The sequence below is a fragment of the Lissotriton vulgaris genome, chromosome 3_1 (assembly GCF_964263255.1).
Source record: "Lissotriton vulgaris chromosome 3_1, aLisVul1.2, whole genome shotgun sequence".
In the NCBI taxonomy this organism is placed as follows: Eukaryota; Metazoa; Chordata; class Amphibia; order Caudata; family Salamandridae; genus Lissotriton; species Lissotriton vulgaris.
This window is the reverse complement of record NC_141689.1, coordinates 1,509,039,904-1,509,062,453: the sequence shown is the minus strand read 5'-3', so window position 1 is coordinate 1,509,062,453 and position 22,550 is coordinate 1,509,039,904. Positions and strand designations below refer to the sequence as shown.

General features: G+C 43.6%; 1 protein-coding gene across 4 annotated transcripts in view; it reads left to right on the top strand.

Moving 5' to 3' along the window:
* Positions 1-22,550, top strand: part of LOC147728083 (broad substrate specificity ATP-binding cassette transporter ABCG2-like) — a 756,857-nt gene that overhangs the window by 616,468 nt on the left and 117,839 nt on the right. For all 4 annotated transcript variants that reach the window (XM_086961967.1, XM_086961966.1, XM_086961968.1 and 1 more), the window contains 3 exons: positions 4,911-5,068; positions 18,477-18,628; positions 19,485-19,589. In XM_086961967.1, coding sequence (XP_086818093.1) covers positions 4,911-5,068; positions 18,477-18,628; positions 19,485-19,589 — 415 coding nt within the window. The remainder of the gene's footprint in view (positions 1-4,910; positions 5,069-18,476; positions 18,629-19,484; positions 19,590-22,550) is intronic.

Here is a 22,550-nt window from a genome sequence, read left to right as displayed (position 1 = left end):
AACATTGTTTGAAAAGTCCTATGGTGTGAAAGATTTTACTTTATCCTAGTATGACCATATACTCTATGAACCTTTATAGCCATGTAGCACATCTATTAAGAATGTTTAGGTTAACTACACACTATGTAAGTCATCTGCATTAAGATTCAGTGAGGCAATTCACAAAACAAAAATCAGAAAAAAGAGCAGAATTCTTGGAGTTCCTCCCGGAAATGTAGGACAGTCAGTGATTCTCAGATGCCCAAGAGCCAAGTTACCAAATTTGCTTATTGGTGGTTCCCAACTTCATAAGGTAGCCATACTCATATTTCCATGAAAACCTTCCACTGTATTAGTAATGGTCTTCAAGAGGGGGAGGCACAGCCAGCTGTGCTTGGGAGATACTGTATAATGGTAGTTGTTTCTGTTTTCATTCTTGTCCAAGTTAGTGTTGATCCCTATGGAGCTGGAAGACTTACCACTGCTTGATACTCACTAAATCCAAAATCAACAGTTATCTTACCAGCCATGTGAAATGGGAATGCCTCTGTTCTTGGCCCATTTATCAATACCATCCTCCTTTAACTTAGGCCATTAGAATGTTGGGTTCCATGCAGAAAGGCAGCTGATGACCATGGTCTGAAATATGTACTGAACCATTTTAACCCACACACGTAGTAGATGTGTATAGGGTGTGTGTGCCCACCCTCAGCACGTGTTACTTTAAAAGCTAGGATTGGTAAATCCAGTAGGCCTGACTTTAATGTGCACATGTTTGTAAACAATGTATATACAAATGTGCACAGACTATTTGTGCTTTGCCACAGTGTAACCTGCTGCATGGCACCGCAAGCTTGGTGAACAAAAACATTGTACCTACATAGGAGGCACAGAATGATGCAAGGCACAAAGGGATGAGGCACAAATAAGTGTGCTTCTGAGTTCATGTACATTCGTTGCAGGCTTTTTGGCTTTGCCAGTGCTTGTTTCCCCTCTCATTGACATGTTCTGGTATACTCGTAGGACCCAAGCAATACCTTAAGCAACCTGAGGTTGCTATCAGGTCAAAAGGGACCTCTGGTTGCTTGTTTACTTGTTCAGAAAGGACACAGCTTGGTATTACAAACTATCATTCCTGTTACAGCAGGTACAAAGACGAATTGCATATTGCCCATGTCCATAGTGGTACAGTGAGCAAGAAACGATGGACTGGAATTGATGCCCACAGTAGTAACCAGTAGCTGGGTTTAATTCAAGATTTCCACTCCTGTGGTGGCAGCTGTTGTCACTGCTGGTGTTCTGTTTTGGTATCTGTTGATGCCCTTGTCCTTCCTGTGAATACAGTTGTTGTCTATGCTGTTTCCCCTGCCTTGCTGGTAGTTGTTGTTGCGGCTGTTATCCCTGCCATAGAGATAGCTTTTGTCACTGCAGAGTTCATGCTGTGGCCCCTTCTGTGTCAATGATGTTGTTGCTGGTATTTTCCATGCTGTGGTTGCTGCAGTGACCCCTTCTGTGGTTACAGCTGTGGTAGCTGTTGGGTTCCATGCTGTTTGGTAGTTGTTGTTGCTGCTGTAATCCCAGCTGTTGTTTCAGAAGAGGTCTGTGCTGTCATGAAGCCTACTGTTCTTGATGTTGCCCTGTCATGCTGGCAGCTATGGTTGCTACTTTGGCCACTGATGCTGTTACAACTGCTCTGAAAGCCCTTGTTGCTACTCTGGTAGTGATTGGTGTCACTACCTGTGTTGCAACAAGTTGCCCTGGCACTGCTGTGGTAGACACCATTGCTATTGATGTGGTGGTGGCTGCAGCGGTCCCTGATCTGGTGCTTGTCTTGTTGGTATCTGCAATCCCTACTGTCATTACAACTGTGGTCACTGATGTCCTTCCAGCTGTTGTTGCTGCTTTGCCAGGTGTTGCTGCTGCTTTAGTATTGAGTGTTGAAGCAGCTGTTGTGGTTGGTGTTGGCACATTTGTTGCTAACGTGCTGTGGTGGTATCTGCTGTTGTGCCTCCTGTTTTTACAACTGTTTTCACTGCTGTTGTTTCTGGCTCGTTGGCAGCTGTTGTTGCTGCTGTTGTCCCGATCCTGAGGGCAGTTGTGGCTGCTGCTGTGATTACAGAAGTGGTTAATGCTATGGTCCTCACTCCTGTGATGACAGTTGTTGTTTGTCACCAGTATGCAATCATGTTCTCTGCTTTGTCAGATACTGCTATCGTGGTTCGTTTTGTGGGGTTAAATATCATTGTTGTGGTAGTCCCGAATGTGGTTACACTTATTACCTATGTGGTACCCTCTGTGGCAACGCCTTTTCCTGTCTTGATTGCAACTGTAATCTGTACTGTGGTTATAGCTGTGGTTGCTGCTGCTAGTGGTAGCTGTCACTACTAATGCTGCCCCTTATGTGGTTACAGATGGTCAAGCTGTTGTCACTACTATGACCCTAGCTGTGCTCATATTATTGTTGCAGCTGTTACTGTGGTCGTGGCTGTGGTCACAACTGTTTAGGTCGAGCCTAGCGCAGTGCGCATGCGTTCCTCTATGGAAGGCTTCTTGTGAGCACTCTAAACTTCTCCGTGTGGGTCTCACTCCTCCTACACATTGGATTGGCTTTCAATAATGTCTTTCAATAATGAAAGCACGCAAATGGCCAAAGGCAGGTACATGTCCCACCTCTTCTCAAAAGGTTCACTCCCACTGCATGGGAGGCAGCTGCATTCCTCGTCGTGGATCAGGTTACTAATTAAACACAGTGCGATCGCTTTCACGTTAGCGGCCGCGCTTGTTGTTTTGTGTGGGCTTGTTAGTAGTGTGAGTTTTTTTTAAATAAGGTGTCCAAAGCAATTGCAGGAAATGATTGAACCCATATTTGGTTGGTCTGTTACTTCTAATGCTATGCTTTTGCTTTTATTTTTGGGCAAAGTCGAAAATAGCTGTATAAAGTTGGGCAGCCTGGTTTTTGGCATAAGAAGCAGTAAACAATGTGCAATGAAAAACAATCAGCACGTCCACTTAACTACACTCAGCCGTGCACAGTGTTATTTCCGACTCAGATTTGTCATTGCATTTCAGTGACTTATGCAGATCATATAAAGAGCAAATAATTCACGGTGGCTGTCCTGCTAATGATTAGTTTGAAAAACCGTTTGATTCGTTATTGGTTGAAGTTATATTTTCAATAATATTGTTACGTTGGCAGTTTCGCTTCGGAGACTTGAGGGATCACATTACAGTTTTGGGTCCATGGGTAAAGCATGCTTCATGGCGACGGTAACGGTATTTCAGTCATTTGCTCTTTTCAAGATGGCGACTGGACATTTTGTGGGCATGGAAGGTTTGTGTAACATTGATGTCTTCATTGAAGAAGACCCTGGTCTGCAAGAAGAACCGTTGTCGAATTCGTAAGATTTGGATTTGGCCTTTTTAATCAAAACAAATTGTCAAAATGTACCCAGTTGTTGCCCTTTTGCCAGTACAATACAGTGTTACCAGCCTGGATTTACAGGCCGTCGCTCAGAAGCTTGCGGTTGTACTGCCTTCAACCTGTATTATTACAACAGGGAAGCAAGCAGGCTTTAAATGGAGCATGCTATTGGGAGCAAAGACTCAGTATGTTTTGTTCTCTTACTCTCAGCTTAAGTCCCCTGGCTTCTTTCGTCCTTAAAAGAAAACTTAAGTGTTTCTTTTGTTTTTTAATGAGGAATCGACTTCTACCCTGTGACATCTCACTTTGACATTGAATATTTTTACGGCACCATAACGTTGAAAACGCTCTCTAGAAAGGGGGTTGTTCTGGCTGTGCGCTAATGCAGGCTATTCATCATGTAACTGTTTGGCCTCTGATCACAGCAGGATTGTTTGAAAATGTTGAGTGTGTGGGTATGCTAATAGGGAATTATCTGCTGTATGGCTAAACTTATAAGGTCCCAAAGGCGAGACCTATTGGCTATGCCAATGCTTGTTTTGCTAGTGTTATGACTGCTGTTCTTTTTGCTCTGATCCCTGCTGAGGTAAAAACTATTTCCTGCTGTGTTCTCAGCCGTGTTCACAGTTCCCCTTGGCGTAGCGACAACTGTGATCCCCGCTGTAAATTCAGCTGTAGTTGCTGCTGTTTTTCCTGATATATTGGCACCTGTGGCTGCTGCTGTCCTGACTGTTGGTGTCTTTGCTGTGGTGGTAGATGTGATTGCTGCTTTAGTTCCTACTGTGACTATGCACCGTCACCATGAGAAGTGCCGGAGGTAATATTCGTATCAGGGCAGCTCCTTACTATGATCATGGGGAGGGACTTTTTTTTAGACTTCTGACCAATGCAAAATATAGAACTTCTCAAATTAGCACTGAAAGCCATGCTCTGTGTTTCATTTTTGTGTCCAGCCTTCTTTGCCCAGATCTAAAAAACACAATAGTGTTCCTCCAGTGTTTCCTTGCAGTACTGCTAATATTGTGGTTCCCTTGGGGTAATTTCCATAAAAAGCTGAATACTGCTATTTGAACAATGAGCACAATTTAACTGAAAGATTCCATTGTCAAACGTTTGCTGCTGTAAAAAACATGCATTATCCTTTAGTGGTGTTGTTTAGGAAGCTCCATCCAGTACTGCGCTTTTTGTCTTTTAAGAAAATATTTTGTTACTCTTGTAACTTCCGAAAAACCTTTTATGACGCTGTCAATTTAGAAAATAAACACTTGTTTTAATTGGGTAGCTCTATTTAAATTGCCCACACATATAGGATATTTTGTCAGTGAATGGATTGGTTTCTTTCAAGGAGTGAACACATTTCTCCTTCGTTCTTTGTCCAACATGCATCAGACAGGGTGTTTGCAAGTCACCTTCCTCTTAGATCAAAGTCGTGATTCCCTTACTGGTCCAGCATAGTTTGAATATATGAGAGTCGCGTTAGTGACTTGTGCTTGCTGCCTCCTTGCTCTAGGTGGGCACGCAGTTCACACGAGGTGTATCTGGTGGCGAGAGAAAACGGACCAACATCGGGATGGAGCTGATTACAGACCCCAGCATCTTGTTCTTAGATGAGCCCACCACAGGGCTGGACGCCAGCACTGCTAACGCCGTAATACTGCTGCTGAAAAGGTAAGTGCAGGGGCGTGGCTTGGGATGGTGCTGGGGGAGGGAAGGGTTGTTAACAGTGGTGGCTTCTCCGCAATGGCAGAAGAGCGTCGCCCCACCACTTGGCTCAGAGACAACAAATTAAAAATAAAATTATGTTGTAGCATGTTTTTATTATTCCTTGTCGGCTGCAAGCCAGTGCTGTAGTGAAGGGTGGGGCCGAGGCCTGGGAGGGGGAAGAGTAGTGTTATGTGCGCATGTGTGTTTTGGCCAGACGTCTCAGGCCGACCAAAACACACATGGACATTGAGGTTTCTCCAGCCCAGCTGCATTGACCAGCCGGGCTGGAAAAACCCCACAGACTCCCTGACCTGAGCAGAGCATCTTTTCAGCCCGCTCAGGCCAGTCCCCGTGCTGCTCATGCCCTGCATCTCATATAATGTATTTTCACAAGAAATGTCATCCTGATTGTTGGGAAATATGGAGTTCACCCTATAAGCCAATACTTGATTTATTTATGTATTCCTCCAATTTTTGTTGAAATCTATTTGTAAAACTTAACTACACAAATATCTACCTTAGTTTTATAAATGGACACTAAGTCGAGCAGGGAGTTTTTGTGGTGCTGACTCACCTTTGTCGAAAGCGCTTGCATTACCTATGTCTACCATATTACTCACCGCTATAGAGCACCTTGCAGTGAAGATATAGTTCTACTGCACTGAAGCTTTTGCCATTCATCATGCAGGAGGCTCAAGGCAACTATTTAGTCAATTTCTAGTGCCCTAAATGAGTCTCACATCTGGATAGGAGTTAACTGAAGCAAAAAATTACACATATGTTTAACTGTACAAAGGGCTTCGGCCCTAGTACAAGGGCTTTTACTAGACATTGCTGTCAATTTCAGGCTTAAATGCTGTCATTTTCAGGCTTAAATGCTTGTTCCTCTTATTAACATCTCTAACACAAATACTCTACTATCTTTGCGGGAGCACATACAAATCCTGTGTATTCATCATCAATGCGATTGGCCATGAATCAGTGTTTTTCGGGATTTAAGAAACTGGCCAATGAATTGGGATATTGATGGTGAAAAAAGCAACAAAAGGTGTAGGTGACTCCTATTTTCTGAATTATGCTTGGTTGAGGTCAGGCACAGGTTTGGTCTTTCACTCACCCTGCCCAAAGATGGTCTTCTTTGGAGTAGGAGAAGAAGTCACTGAGTACAACTGTATTCTCATTCCAAGCCTGAATCATAGACCATCTGTGCCTGACCTCGGGATGCCTCCAAAGAGCTAAAGGAATTTGTGATATGCTGGCTGTTGGCTTTGGGGTGTATTTGATTACTTCATGACCTTTGAGCAGAGCATAAGCTTGCAGTCCGATGAGCAGAGTGTAAGCTTTCAGTCCATTGAGCAGAGCGTAAGCTTGCAGTCCGTTGAGCAGAGCATTAGCTAGCAGTCCGATGAGCAGAGCATGAGCTTGCAGTCCGATGAGCAGAGCATGAGCTTGCAGTCCGATGAGCAGAGCATAAGCTTGCAGTCCGATGAGGAGAGCATAAGCTTGCAGTCCGATGAGCATAGCATGATCTTGCAGTCCGATGAGCATAGCATGAGCTTGCAGTCCGATGAGGAGAGCATAAGCTTGCAGTCCAATGAGGAGGGCATAAGCTTGCAGTCCGATGAGCAGAGCATAAGCTTGCAGTCCAATGAGCAGGGTGTGAGCTTGCAGTCCAGTGGCCTTGTACGTTGGCTGTTAAAGGACTACTTAAAATTATGTTTTGTTTGGAGTTTGAAAGTACATGTCGTTTTTGTTTTTACTTGAGATACAATCTGAAGATACAATGGTGAAGAAATCTTATTTCTAATTCACACCATTTAAAATATAAAATCGTGGAGTGCTTCAGCTTGAAGGGAAATAGAGACGTCCTTGACTATCGTCTAATGGAAGCCATCCAGCAGCTGTCTTCACGGAATGGTTTCTTCACCCCAAACGCTCAGTTAGTCTACAATTTAAATTGGGTTCAGAAAAATGGACTTGAAGCCATACACATGAGGAAGTGGATTGAAGAGGCGGAACAGAGTTGAACGGGAGATCCAAGGTGTGATTTGCACCCTATGAACCAAGCCTGGGCCCGCTTGTCACATTTAAGGTAGCCAGGCAGTTTCAGGAATATTGTTCTACAATTCCTGATCAGTCAGCTTGTAGACAGAATTCACAGTCTGGTCATGTTTCCTAAAGCAACTGCATGTTCCCTATGTAAATAGGAAATCTGCATCATATATACATGGACTAAAACCTATCTGGGATTGTTGTGCAGGGTTTGCACACGAAAGGAGGCTTTTGATCCAAGAAGCATAGTTAAAATAATGGTCCCTCTTGCTTTTATGTGATAGATTTCTCAAGGAGCCATCTAGATTCAGAGTGGCACGTAGCAAACTAGTGCAGTATGAATTATTAAGAGAAACCCATACAAATACATCTAAACAACTTTCCAGGTAAAAAATATGTAAAGAAAATCTAGCAAACAACTCCACTTGAAGGCATCAAAAGTAGCATTTAACATCCTATCATTGAATTTGCATGCGTAAGCGGAAAGATACCTTACACTGAGCCTTAAAAATTATCCAATGCAGCTGCATTCTTACCTTGCCTAATATTCTCGGTGATACTTCAGGCAGGGGCATAACACAGGCCCCTGCAGTGTGAGAGGGGGCAAGCTCCAGGGGGCACATTGTCTGAAGAGCTCCTGATAGAGTCCGTAAGAGCCCCTCCACGTACCTAGCAGGGGCCCCCCTCAACTATCGTTACGCCACTGACTTCAGGAGGAACAGAGTAGAAACTGTTCCACTATCTGGGATTTCCAAACCGTGGGGCTCAATGCTGCTTGATACATTTAAAAATATTCACTGCCTGCACTGCAGAGCTTAATAACCAGCGCAGCAGTTGTATGTAGGGCAATGCCTGTGGGTACAGTGGGAAGCCAGCAAGGATATGCGGGGGTAGGTGAGGGTGTGCACCTCCCCGTAAAAAAACAAAAAAATCAACAAAACAAAAACTGCGATCACCACGGGGCAAAGACCGGCCAGGACTACTGTCCCAAACTCTGACCATGATGTGCCTGGATAGGATGTGTTTGCAGATCAAAAATAATTCAGTGCAGTAGATTAAATGGTAATGCTGGTCTGTTCTTCTTGGAAAGAGAAAAAGCAACTGCATGAAGATATTTTTTTACCTATTACCCACTGGCAGTCGCCAGTCAACAGTTAGGTCTTCGTTTACATAGAAAGAGCTTTTTTTGGTTTTCTTATAACTTTGGCACCATATGACGAAGCTTCGCAAAATTTTCCAAAAATCAAAAGTACTTCTGCCTCTGCTCCTTCGCGGAAAGTTTCAAGGTGATCCGTCAAGCGGGGCTTAGAAATAAAGGGGGTTCCAAACCAAATTTCCCTATGCATTTTCCAAAGATTTCTTTGGGACACGATACCACAAATATTCCTCAATGGAATTACACCAAATTTTATAGGAAGCTAGATTATGCTCCTGAAAGCATGTTTTTTTTAATGATTTGATGTAGATCCGTTACAATCAACAGAAGAGTGCCCACACAGGGATAGTAGTGTCCAGCACAGATAAGAAAAGAGAATCAAATCAACCTGAGCAAGAATTTCTCAGGGATTTCTTGGAAGCCCTCACTCACCACCCTGGGTGGTGACATGCTTCATCATCGGGCCCACCAGGAGAAGCCGAATGCCTCCCTGGTGTGCTGCAACGCCAGGTTACTGCGGAGCGGGATTTTTTTTGTGACAAAGTGTATGAAAAAAGTGAGTTTAAAAAACTACCAAACAGCTTTACCAAACAAAAAAACTTTATTCCGTGGTTAGCTGGGTATTGGTTAAAAGGTATGTGCAGGGAAATATACCAACTAAATTCAGGACCAAAATGAAAATATATATATATGAAAATATTTTTGCAGCCAAAATTGTGTCCATATATATATTTTTTTAAATATTATGACCCGTAGTGGGAGCCAGGGCCCAGAGGTAAATATATATACAGTTTTGGGGAGGTGGGCATGAGTGGGGCCCCACTTCCTGAGCCACTCTTGGGCCCCAAGGACCCCTTCCCCTGGGGTAAAAAAAGGTGGAGGGGGATATGTGGGCCCATTTCCTGAGCAACTATCGGGCCCCAGGGACTCCATCCTTTGGTCCTGAATACTAAATAATAGGGAGGGTGCACATGGCCTCCCTCCCGATGCCACTGTAAGGCCACACCCCAGGAACACATTTCTTAAACAAGGGGAGAAGGCGCTTCCTCCCCGTACTGTTATTGGCCCTAGGGATCCCATCTCCGTGGCCAGTACCGAACAGTGTCCTAGGGAGGTCACCCCCAGGACACTGTGGTTCGCTGCCTGGGAGAGTGCGGGCATACCCTTCCTGCACTCTCCTGGACAGGGACTTCAACTTTGCTCCCAGTTATAAAAGGCTGTTCCCGTCCGAGTGGGAGCAAAGATAAAGTGTCAACTCCCACCAGCACCCAAGATGCTTCTGGCTGGAGCCGCGAGTGCCTTGATACCTAGCACCCCCACCCCCAATGACCCCAGCAGTGTGGGTGCCCCGGGTGGGTGCCGCCCACCACCAAAAGCTAACGGCCAGCTCCCGCAACTAGGAGTTGTGGGTGCTCCGAGTGGACACTAAAGCATCCACTTCATTAAAAAAAACGTTGGCTCCCACTGGCACACATGATTTGTGCTGGCTGGGGCCGCTGGGACCCTGGGATCTGTGGCCCACAACTAAAATAAAACTTGTTGGTGTCCTCTGTAAGCACCGGACCACCCACAAAAATATTTACAAAGATGAAAACGAAATGAGCAGCAGGAGCTGCTCATTTATTATTCACTGCTCCATGACAGAGAGCCCCATAATGCCTTATGGGTGCGATCTACTTTTCTTTTTTTAGCTTGGTGATGTCCTTACAAAGGGCAGGGGCACCACCACACAATTTGTAATGTTGGGGAGGAGCTGCAAGAATTATAGCAGTCCCCAGCGACATTAAAAAAAGTACGTCTCCTGGGTCATTAAATCCATGACCGGAGGAGAACTTACCATAATTTTGTAAAGCACTCTTAGCCGGAACTCTATGCTCTTCAGCTGTTGTACAGAACCCCCTTGTGGTTGTTTTAATGATTACTTTTTATGTGCTGAAAAATGTTAAAAGAAAGACTGAGACATGTTGGTTTTACTTTTTTTTTAAACACACAATAGATCTCTAGGTCTTTCTCTTAACATTTCTCAGCCCTCAAAATTGTATATTAAAAACTAAGAATTCTATAAGCCAAAAGAGAGACTCACAGACATGTTTTTATAATTAAAATGTTATTCATTTTTTATAATAATCACTATTCTTAAACATTGCATTGTGTGAATTATTGAAATGTATAGTACAGCATTAGTGGTGTGTGTTATCTGTCATCAAAAACCCTCAGAACGAGTGATGAACATACACTCGGAACTGGCAAGATCCACCCAGCAGAGGTTGTTTTGGTAAAACTGTTCAGGAAATAAAGGGTTGACAAAGCAGCACAGAACTGGCACATGGTTGCCGACACGGTGCAGTGATCTGTGAAATATACAAACTAAACACACTACAGTAATATGTTCCACATGTTTCACAGAGAAGGATGGTTGGACAGAATGGCTGCAGTGGCTTCTCAGCCACGTAAACTAGCCAAAGGAAATGTACAATGCTTACTAGGGGAGGACTGCTGCTTTGATGAACACGAGGCTCTGAGGCAAGCGTGTGTTGGAATTCCAAAATGGCAAACTAGCTCCTGCCATCCTAAATGTTTCATCCTAGTACACGGTGGAGGTTTGTTTGTGTGGTGACAAATTCAAGCAGGAGAGCGCACAAAGACAGGAGAGGCTGGAACCTGGTGAAAGGAACATTGACAGATGCTCCGTCCATCACCACCCCCTTTTGTACCGAAAGGAACATTGACAGCACAACTCTGTTTGACAAGAAAAAGCACTGCAGGGGGCAGCCTCCCAGTGCACACTACAGTCTTAGAATAGACAGAAGTAAATAGTAGTGGGTTGGGAAAACCAGGAAAATGGCATCACCAACCAGGCACAGCAGGCATTACCGAGCTGGCGGAGGAGCCTGGCAGGGTGCCAGGCTGACTGGAAGAGGGGGTGCGCAGATGCATAAGAGCCACACTACGTGAAGGAAAAAAACATTGCAATATCCACGGTTTTGTCTGTTCATGCAAGTTTTAATTTGACTCTCGACCACATCAATCCTGTTGCTCATTTTGTGACGGCGATTGAGGCATGTCCATTAATGGAGGGTCAAAATCATACATCCAGTCCACGCAGAACTTTGAATAAATGCAACAAGTTTTGCCAGTTGGAAACTAAGATCGAAGTGGGCAGGGGAACGACGTTTCCAAGCTTAATTAATTTGATCTGGATAGTTCCCACACTTTTTATTTTATAAAAACAACCGTCCCTGAACGGATGAATGGCGCAGGCTTAAAAGGAGAGAATGGACTCCTCTAATGTGAAAGGAGAGAAGGGAGAATTAGCTATAGAAGAAGCAAGCCTTCTCTACATGGTGCCTGCTACCTGAAAGAAAGGTAAATATGTGCAGTGGGTTAATCGGCAAATCGAAAAGATGCTTGGGAGTCAGTTTCTGCCTTGATTGATGGAATTTGGCATGTGTCTTTTTAATGAAAACTTATTATTGAATATCTTTATTCGGCAACTTGATCACCATAAAAGAATACATATAAAATACATTTCCAATACACAATAAAATATTAAAATACAGTAAAAGAATAAGGTGCAACACAATCACCAATTTGCTACCAGCAGATATGGCATCAGACCGTTGGGCCCCCCGACTGCAGTTTCAGTAAGCGGGATCGCGTCATCCATGCACTTCCCAAGAACTTTGCTACCCCACAAATCATAAAGGAAGATGATGAGTCCGTGGAGAGTACACGAAGAGCCTGTCTATGGCACCTCAACCCCAGTTCCCTGCAGACAGGTTTCAGCCAAAATTTCCGCGCCCCTTTATAAGCTGGGCAGGCAAAAAATAGATGGGCCACAGACTCTGTTGGTGCTACACAGCCAGGGCATGAGCGCAGGGGGGCACCAGAGTTTGACCACCTCACCATAAAGTCATGCACCGGAAGCGTCCCATATCGCAGTTTTAGGTATAGTGCGCGATCAAAGGGTTTAGTTATCAGGTCGAGGAAGGGTTCCAATTTCCTCACACATTTAAATAACAAAAATTGGTCCGTGAGTGAGCCCCCATCCGTGGCCCTCGACACATTACTCTGAACCCAGTCCCAGTATAACTTTTTGATCACATCCTTTGGTGGCGGCGATTGTGACTCCCAAGCATCTCTTAGCCCTAACTTAAGAACCAAGTCTTTCAATTTATTCAACCATCCAATTTTTTTCCCCGTGTCCAGTAAAAGAAGATCGTCCAGCCCCTCAGCATATTTTGCAAGCTCTTCCGTTCTTCTTAAACGGGTCCAAAAGAGCAACGGGCGTAGCCTTACCAAGTCCTTAAATGCTCTTCTGCCCAGATCTGATCTCAGGGGAATTAGTGGGGTGGAAGCAGGAAGAGCCACCACCTTCCTTAGAAAATTATTTTCCGCTGTCGATAGATCTGATACATTTTCGAACCCCCAAAGTTCAGAGCCATATAATGCAGCTGGGAGAATCTGACCCTCGTATATGGCCATGGCCGGGGAGACAGGTTTACTACATGATTCACGGACTTCCCTCAGAATCACCCCCGATACTCTTTGATGACTGAGTAACATTTTGGCCAAGTGATCCTTCCAGGTCATTCGGCTGTTTATCCGGACACCAAGGTAGTCAAAAGACTCAACCAGCTCCAAAGGGACACCATTAAGCAGGAAATTATTTTTGAATCTTTTAGAGGGGGAGAGTGCCATCAATTTAGTTTTTGAGGTATTGATGGTTAAGCCTCGGGCGGTACAGAAGGAGCTAAACCGGTTCAAGAGTTTTTGTAGACCCACTGGGGATTTGGAGATTAATATGGTGTCATCGGCGAAGAGTAAAGTGGGGATTCTTTCCCCCGCCAGGGATGGGGCATCCGTCTCCTCCCCCTTCAGATGGTCCACCACTCCATTCACGAATAGGGAGAAGAGGGTCGGAGCCATAACACATCCCTGACGTACTCCTCTCCGCACAGGGATCCTCTCTGTCAATTGTCCCTGGGGTCCCCATCTAACCTTTGCGTAATTCCCCTCGTGGAGCTTTACGATAAGGTTCAGGAGACCACTTGGGAAACCCATCTCTCCTAGAATCTCCCATAATTTTGCCCGGGGGACCAGGTCAAAAGCCGTCTTGAGATCTATGAAGGCCATATATAAACTGCCTTTCTTGATGGTAACTGCCTTCCAATAGATAACAAAAAAACGAAAGACCTGGTCCATCGTGCCTACCTTTCTTCTGAACCCCGCCTGTAGGTGAGAGAGAATACTGGCCTCCTCCATCCAATCTCCTACTCTTGAGATGATGACCCTGCCGACCACTTTCTGAATTATGTCTATCAGACTAATAGGTCTGTAGTTCGCAGGGTCGTCTCTTACCCCCTTCTTGAACACGGTTACTACCTCTGCCCCTTTCCAGGAGTCTGGCACCTGGTGACCCCTGGTGATCAAATTCATTATAGTAGCGATTAATTTAGCCCAAGCCTGCGGCTCCGCTATCAACAGGTCTCCAGGAATCCCGTCCTGTCCAGCTGCTTTCTTTGGGGTTAGGTGCCTGATCAACAAAGTTTTACAATCAGCGTATTACTGAAAACAAAAATTTTGAAAAAGCTGCAAACATTGAACCAAAGTCTTTTTGCGCATCTCGCGACTGCCTACCTATACTGCGTGCAGCCAATCTGGTGCTGTGTGTAATACATTTTTTAAACTAATGACTTAATTATTCATAGTGCTTTTTGTCACAGGCTTGGAACACTTAGCCCTTCAAATACACGTTTCTGTTTCTCCAGTGCACTGACCAGGATTCAAATCAGTGGCCATCCATTTACACCCAAAGCCATCTGAAGTGATCACATAAACCAACCAAGCTGTCCAATCTAAAAAAATACATATCCCACAGTTACATTTGTTTCATTTATTTTCCATTTAAATTGTATGCATTATATTGTGTGGTGAAACGCCACCCAAAACATTACAGACTGTGTTCTTCTTTTTAGCCACGTCTCTGGCCCTGCCCACACACTCCCTGACCACGCCATCTTTGTAACCAGGATCACAGTTCCCACATTGTTCCCATGCACTTCGATCGCTGGTTGGAAGTGATCTTCGAACAAACTGTTCTGAAAGTATGGGCGCTCCTCTATGAGACAGTTCGGATCAAAGGTCACCTTATGAGGAGCACTGCAGTGATCCACAGTTGGAGGTTAATTATTGAATAGTAAAGCCAGTAGACCATGTGCTTTTTAGAGGGACATTAGGTTTTACTGCCAACATAATTGGGCATCAACTGAGCCGTAGTTAGATATGGTTTTATTCCTAATCTGCTATGTGTTTTTTAATGGCGGTGGGGGATTATTGTACTGCATCCCTTAGTTGGCTTCATCTAGGTTTTTTGGTTTCTCATTAGCAATTTCAGACGAAGATTTTTGCAATTAGAACTTTTGTACAGATTTGATCTTGATGTGCAGCTCTAGAAATAGATTTGAATTCTGCACTTCCGATGTAGGCACACATATAAGATATAGGCTACATAGACCAGCTTTAGGCCCCCTTCGCTCCTCCTGCTGCTGCCATGTGAAACAAAAACCTTTTTGACATCCCTTTTGCAGCGCCTCTTTGCCATCAAACTGTGTCATTTAACCCCTTCACTGTGGCGGCTACTCCGCCGCAGTGCTAAGGGGGCTGGGCGGTAGAGCGGCGGGCGCATGCTGTTGACGGAACCGCTCCGTCACCAGTGTCGGTTGCGCTGTGCTTATGACGGAGCGGTTCCGTTATGGCCCCGCCCGCTCAATAGAACGCTCAGCGTAGGCGCCGAATTCCCGCCGCGCATGAGCGGCGGGCGGGCCATGACGGAACCGCTCTGTCATCAGCACAGCGCCACCGCAGCTGATGACAGAGCGGTTCCGTCATCAGCATTCAAAGGGTTAAATATGTAATTGCTTAAATCTGTTGCATAGCACTTGCTTCCAGTAGGAGCAGAGTGCTTCTTGAATTACTGTGGTTTGTGCACTTGTAGTTGTCCTGCTCGTGAAAAACCCTGCGCAAGGGGTAATAACACTGGCAGGAAGGGTGCACAACACTTTGCTTATGTTACTTCTCTTAAGCTACCACCATGGTGATAATCTGGAGTTAAAATACAACCAGTACCAGAAATTAATGTTATTTGTACTGCAGTGCATTTGCTCCCTTTAGTACCCAATATGTCTACATGGCCTAGATAGTGCTGACACATGATCACAGAGAGATATAGATAGGCAGGGTGTTAGAAAGGGGATCTCTAGTTGCCAGAGTTATGCACTGTGTTCAAGTAGGGACCTCCACCCTAGTCAGTGTAAGTCAGATACACACCTTAAGTTAACCTGTGCTCACCCTCACCCTTAGCACACAGCAGTCAGGCTAAACTTAAGAGGCAATGTGTAAAGTATTTGTGCGACAGGTAAATTACAGTAACTTAGTAAAAACTCCACAAAAAAGCCCCACATAGGTTTAGAAAAAATTCAGAATATGTATCTGAGTAAAGGAAGACCAAAACAATAAAAATCCAATAAGTAGAAGTTGAATTGTGACTTTTTAAAGACTAAATGTGAAAACAGTGGTTAGATGCCACTAGCGGTCAAAAAGTTACTTATGGTCGCGAGAGACGTGTGCAAATTCAAAGTTCAGTCCGACCTTGATGAAGTGCTGGCTGGCTACAGGATCCAGTCAGGTCCCACTGAAGAAACTCCTCGGATGGAGGTTTTGTCGACGTCGAGAGTCTACTGCATCGTCGTCGAGCCGCGTAGTGTTGAGCCGCACAGGCTGTGTGTCTGCTGTCGTTAAGCCACCTCTGCGTCTGCGTTGAAGCGCGATGATGCAGACATTTTCACAGAGTTGAGGCAATGTGTCCTTTTTTACGGAAATCAGTTGCAGAACCTGCTTCTGAGACCCATGACTGGAGAGGGCACCTCAGGCACGGGTAGGACTCACAGATGGCAGAGACCAGCAGGGTTGCAGGAAGTCTTTTATGTCCCTAAGACTTTGGAAAACAAGAGGCAATCCCTTGCAGTCACTCTTAGTTCAAGTGAGAGGAGTCCTGTTCTTTTTCTCAGCAGGACAGAGATCAACAGGTGGCAGGCCAGGTCAGCAAAGCAGAGAAGCCTTTCCTCAGAACAGTCAGTCACAGTAAAGTGGCACTCCTTACTGCACAGCAGTCTTTACTCCAGTAGAGGTCTTCCCAGGTCAAGTAGTGTGCTGGTTTGGTAGGGTCAGAGACATGGTACTTATACCCAAAAGCTTGTTTGATGTACAGAGAGACTTCAAAGGAGCTCTCTGAAATGCACAAGATCCGTTCAGCCCAGTCCTGTCTGCCAGCCTATCTGTGGGGGATAATCAGCCTCTTTGTGTGAGGACAGGATGCAGCCTAATGAGATGTAAGTGTAAGCTACAGATCCCCTTTCCTGCCCAGAAAGCCTGTCAGAATGCAGATGGGTTCTCTATCACACCCAGTCCTTCCTGTGTTTGTGTCTGTCTACACCAAATGCACACAGTGTAGCTGTCACGCAGCACAGATGTTTTTGAGACAGTTTTCAGGACCAGAACAAAGTTAAGAGCAGAGAAATGTCCACTTTCTAAAAGTGCCATTTCTAAAATGATAATTTCAAATCCAACTTTACCACTAAAGAGGATTCGTCAACACTATTCCAGAAATATGAAACATGATGTAGCTACTACTTTCTGGGCAGGAATTGCAGCTTTAAACGTGTTTTAAGGAATCCCCAATTCTAGCCTATGCAAGGAGTAGACCTCACAGTAGCGAAAAACTAATTTAGCTGTATCTCTTTACTCTAACATGTAAACCTTAAAAGTACATGTCCTTCCTCCTAGTTACACAGCACCCTGCCCATAGGGGTGCATAGGGCCTACGTTAGGGGTGACTTATATCTAATAGAATGGAAGGGGGTTTAAGGCTTGGCAAGTGGTTTCAAATACCAAGTCGATGTGGCAGTAAACTGCACACACAGGCCCTGCAATGGCGGGCCTGGGACAGGTTTGAGAGGCTGCTTGTGTGGATGGCAAAATCAGTGCTGCAGGCCCATAAGTAGCATTCAGATTACATACCCAGGGAATGTGGTAAACCACTTTATAAGGGACTTACAGCTAAACTAATATGCCAGTAAGGTATACACCAATGTCAACATATTTAGGGGAGAAGCACATGCACTTTATCACTGATCAACAATGGTAAAGTTCTCAAGAGTCCTAAGGCCAAGCAAAAAGGTACAGTAAAAAGAGGAGGTAAGCAGGCAAAAAGTTGGGGGTAGACCACCCTAAGAATGACAGGTCTAACACATGGTACTTATATAAGACTGAAAGTGCAACTCAGTGCTTGGTTTACTACTGTGTGGGTTGCTTCATTGTCCCCAGGACAATTGTCAGCAACACTGGTGCTGTTCACTTGCTGCACCAATGAGAACCTTAGAAAACTCAGTGACACGCCCTTGGTGTCAGGGAATGAGCAACAGCACCCATGGAAAGATGTGTATGGTAGGGAGATGTGCACTAAAGGTGCATTTGTTAACACATACCATCCATCTTCTTCAGTGCTCATCAGCATGCTTCACTGACCTTGGCCAAGCGCACACCATTTGCCTCCATTGTCTAGTTGCTTCCTTTTATGTCCACTGCAGCGTGTGCCTCCTCACTCTTTTCTTTCATACTTTCTGAAGCAGAAAGATGTGAAGACAGATGGGCAATTCGATTCTTAAATCCATGAGTGAGATCTTGTTTGAGATCATTTCCTCTACAGAATGATGAATGCCATACTTTTCAGCAGCCTTGGACACAGCTTGCATCACTGCACACTCTTGGTTCTATCACCTGGTGGAAAAACAGATCATATCATATGCCACTGAGAACAAAACCTGAAGAGGGCTTTGTGTTTTTTTTCATTGACTCCTAGTAGTACGTTTGATGAATCAGTTTTTATTAAATGAATCAAAAATGGAGTGGTGTTCCAATATTTTGATACAGAAATTTAAAAAACCTGAATTGAATATGCCTATCAGAGTAATCGAGGAAAAAATTAGAGCAAACATGACAGGCCTGAAAAAGATAGTATTCATCTTAATCATTTCATGAATGTAAATTGAAAAGTTGTTGTGCTGCAAAGATCGTTATTGTTTTAATGTGTTTGATTACTTTTAGGATGTCTCGACAGGGAAAGACCATCATCTTCTCCATTCACCAGCCCCGTTACTCCATCTTCAAGTTGTTTGACGGGCTGACGCTACTCGCAAGCGGAAGGATGCTGTTCCATGGCCAAGCCAAGAATGCATTACCATACTTCACATCTATTGGTAGTTACTGTGCTTATTTCTGTATTTTTATCAGAGGTGTTACAATTGGAAACATTGGCTGCTTTCAGCAGTCAAGATGTTTGTGTAAAACACAAATCCTGAATCTTCAGGGCTTGGTCACTCCTTTTCCTGGGCCATTATTTATTCATTTGCTGTTCGTAATAAAGGTCTAAGTCAAGGTTTTGTGAGCAAAACTAAACCACTTTTGAAACATAGTGTTCCTCATCTGAAGGCGCCATGTTGTTTGAATGAGTTAGTTGAGACAGAAGGGTCCAAAACTAAAGTTGTTCATGAACATGAAAATTGTATATAGAGAAAGATATTTTTCACTAGATTATCTTCAGCTTCGTACTAAGGCAATTTTGTATTGCAACTTCGTTTTCAAAATGGTATTGCCGTAGGCTACTTCCCCAATATTGTAGTAAGAAGAGAGCCGAAAAATAGGCATTGTTATGCTCAGTCAGAAGGCCTTTCGATTGGGTTTCCGAGTTAAGCAGAAAATGTTTGTCTTCCAGCAGGGTTGGAATTGGCACTGACATAAAAGTGATCCCCTTTAGCAAACCAGATAGCTAAAAAAGTGGGCCACATTTGCAAATGCTTGCCAGTTTTGAATTTGTAAAGTATTTTGCACGGTATGGGAGCCGCATGCATTTCTGTTTGCTGCAGGTATTTCTTTTTGCTTGTTTCATTATCAGAGAAATAGAAAAATCGGCTCACCTGGCCAATGGAAAAGGTCCACAAACTGCTAAAAAAAATCCAGCCCACACACTGATCCGTGAGATCAACCCATCGGACCCTGCCTTTCAGTCATTAAAGCATCTATTTTGCAATGGTAACTTTGAACTTCTCTCTGCAGGTTATGTATGCGAATCGCATAACAATCCAGCTGACTTTTTCCTGGACATCATCAATGGCGACTCAACGGCCGTGGCATTTAATAATCCGGAGGACATAGATGTAGGTGTGTAAAATAACATATTTTGTATCTGTTTCTTGAAAGCTCGGACTAGCTCATACTTCTGTCAATCCGCTAACAAGGAGAAGTGTTCTCTTTTCAGCTAACCGTTAGATACGAGAGAAAGTAAGAGCTTTACCGTCGCTGTTGTGGTATAGTATATTTAGTTGTTATCGAATGTAGTGGAAACACGCTTTTATGTCCTCTGAGTTTCAGTTTCAGTTTAGTTTATTGATTTAGACCTCCACTGAGGTAAAAAATAAGTTCATTGATAAATTTACTTAAAGACAATAAATACAATTGATTCTAAAACAATGGTAACAAAGCTTTTAAAAATGTGTATATATTATTACAAACAAATTCATTTTGGTGTGAATTAGTAAGAGCAATCAGATCATTTACAGTAATCACTTTGTCTAAAGCGAATAGGAATTAAAAAACGACATAGAGCTTCTACAACCTATTTTTGTGGACAGATGTATAATATGTGGGCTAGATCTTGTTCCCCTCCTTTGCAAAGCTTACATATCCCAGCTTCCTCTATAGAATTATCCCAATGTTTAGTATAGGAGTTCAAAGGCAAGATCCCCAAGCGAATCAAAATAATACAGCATCGCACATTTCAGATACTGGTGATAGATCTGATATTCGAGGGAAGCAGTATTAGACCTATAGTGAGATAGCTGTGAACAATAAGCTGTATTTAGATTGAAACTAAGATGGGGTGTCATCTTTTTTAAGAACATTTTTAAATTAGCCCGTGACCAGGACTGTAAGAGTGTGATTGTAAATTTGAAGTGTGATAGAGCTACTTCAACAAGATTTTTGATGAATGTATAATTGCTCGAACCAACCTCAAAGGTTTCAAGCTTTGATAAAGCTCTTACAGTATCTTTTTTCTGCAAGGATCATATTATATGCCCACCTAATTGTATTGGCCAGGACAATTGTATAGGCACTAGTCCATGACAATTGTAAACGAAGGGCCTGAACCGGAGTGGCCTGACTAGTGTTTGTTATTTTCCGTAAAAATTTCCATTCACATTTGTGCAGGAAATGCCATTTTTTAATTGAAAAATGTTCTAAGGTATACGTCAAGGTAGACGGAATCTTTATTCGATATATTTACAAGAGAGCTTAAAAATGCCTCTTTCCTGAGTAAGTATTTCCTCTCTAGTAATGTGTTTCTCAGTTTTAAGTGTGTTTACTTACGGTATACCAAACTTCAGGTATTTTGATGAGTGGCGTGGGAGTTTACCTTACCTGCCAGCTCCTTAACGTCAACAAAAGGCATTACGTGGCTCCTTGATAAATGTGATTAATAAGCTCTTCATGAATACCAGTTTTATAAATAAAATAAATAAATGGGTGTGCTGTTAATGGGCAGTGTGAGGCGATATTAGGTTTTGCTTTCATCTTCCAGCCACAGAGCAGGGTTGTAAGTGTTAGCACCTTGGGGGCCTCCTGCAATGGCACTACCCCATTTTTGTCAGTGTCAGGTGTCCTTCCGCTCGTCCTTCTTCCATCTCTACTTCTGAGATCCAGTCTTGTCGCAGTTCCTTGGAGCTGGCAGTAGGGGTGCCAACAGCTTCATGGTCCTCAACCCCGGCAGTATAAGGGAGCCGTTATTGCTGGTTACGTTGTTCAACATCATGATTTCAGCTCCCCTCTTCTGCTGTGCATATCTACTCACCGAGTGCTGATAGTTTAGGTAGTGGCGGCACGGTTGCGACTCTGTCCCAGTGGCAACGCTAGAATAGGACCAATAACATTTCACACAGTCACAGAACAGTTACTGGCTGGAGCTAGGGTTCAAGTTCCTGCAGTTCTAATCATTAATATTGCATTCGTTTATATACTGTGAAATGCTTGTTTTTAAATATTTATTTGGTTTTGAATATGAATAAAAGACTTTAGAAAAATATTTCTTTCTATCTACGTACTGCACTACATGTTCACAAACGTCCTTCTCAAAGAATTCTCCCTTACTTTGTTGTCCCCTGCTAATACTTAGATACTGGCAACCTACGCGCCAAGCTGATCTCCGGATATTACATACTGACATCTTCCATTCCTCCACAAGTTACCTGCCTCACATCAGTCGAATCTGAAAGAGCCCTGCCACCTATGTTGTTTTGAACTCTGTTCAGTTTATTGGCCTGTTTGCACTCATTCTGCGTCACACACTTTACACCCATATAGCTTGCAAAACCCAACACGATAGAAGCATTTCTCCCTTGGGAATGCCCACTCGGTTGTCTGATTGCTCTCTACATCCCTTTGCACTAATGCTTAAACATCTCATACTCAATGGATAATGTCTTCTACGCATTGAAATATAGTAATCAGAAACACATTTTGCAAATGTGCACTGGTTGGCATGGAAGATTTTGCTCATTTTTGGTGCACTGTCTTGATAATATTTTTTTTATTGGAATTATTATACATTTTATGTGATATTTATTGCTGACTAGTGTTGTGCATGTCTAGTTTTGTAACTATGTTTTAATTTCCTAAATAAATCCTGTTAAAACTGCACTTCTCCCGGCAAGCAAAGTGAATAAACCCCTCACTCAGCCATAGAAACTTTCCTAGGGCCTTAAAACATCGACCTAGTGACCCCCAAAAATAACTGTTGTCTAATCAATGTTAATGCCCTCTATTAGTTATCACAAATTACTTGCCATCCTCCTCCAAAAACCCATCTCTTTATTCACCAAATTCGAAAATGGCCTTTGACACATGTGAATAGAAACCGCCTCTTTCATTAATCTCGCTTCATTCAAGACACCTTGACAGCAAAGCATAAGCCCCATTAACCAGGTGTCCAGAACGTATACCCTGCACAACTGTACAAGCACAGTGGAATGATCCTGGTCTGTATCACATTCTTCCTGTCAGATTCCAGTGTATGCATATTTACTAACCCTCCAAATCTAGCCACAGACATTCACACTATGAATTCCT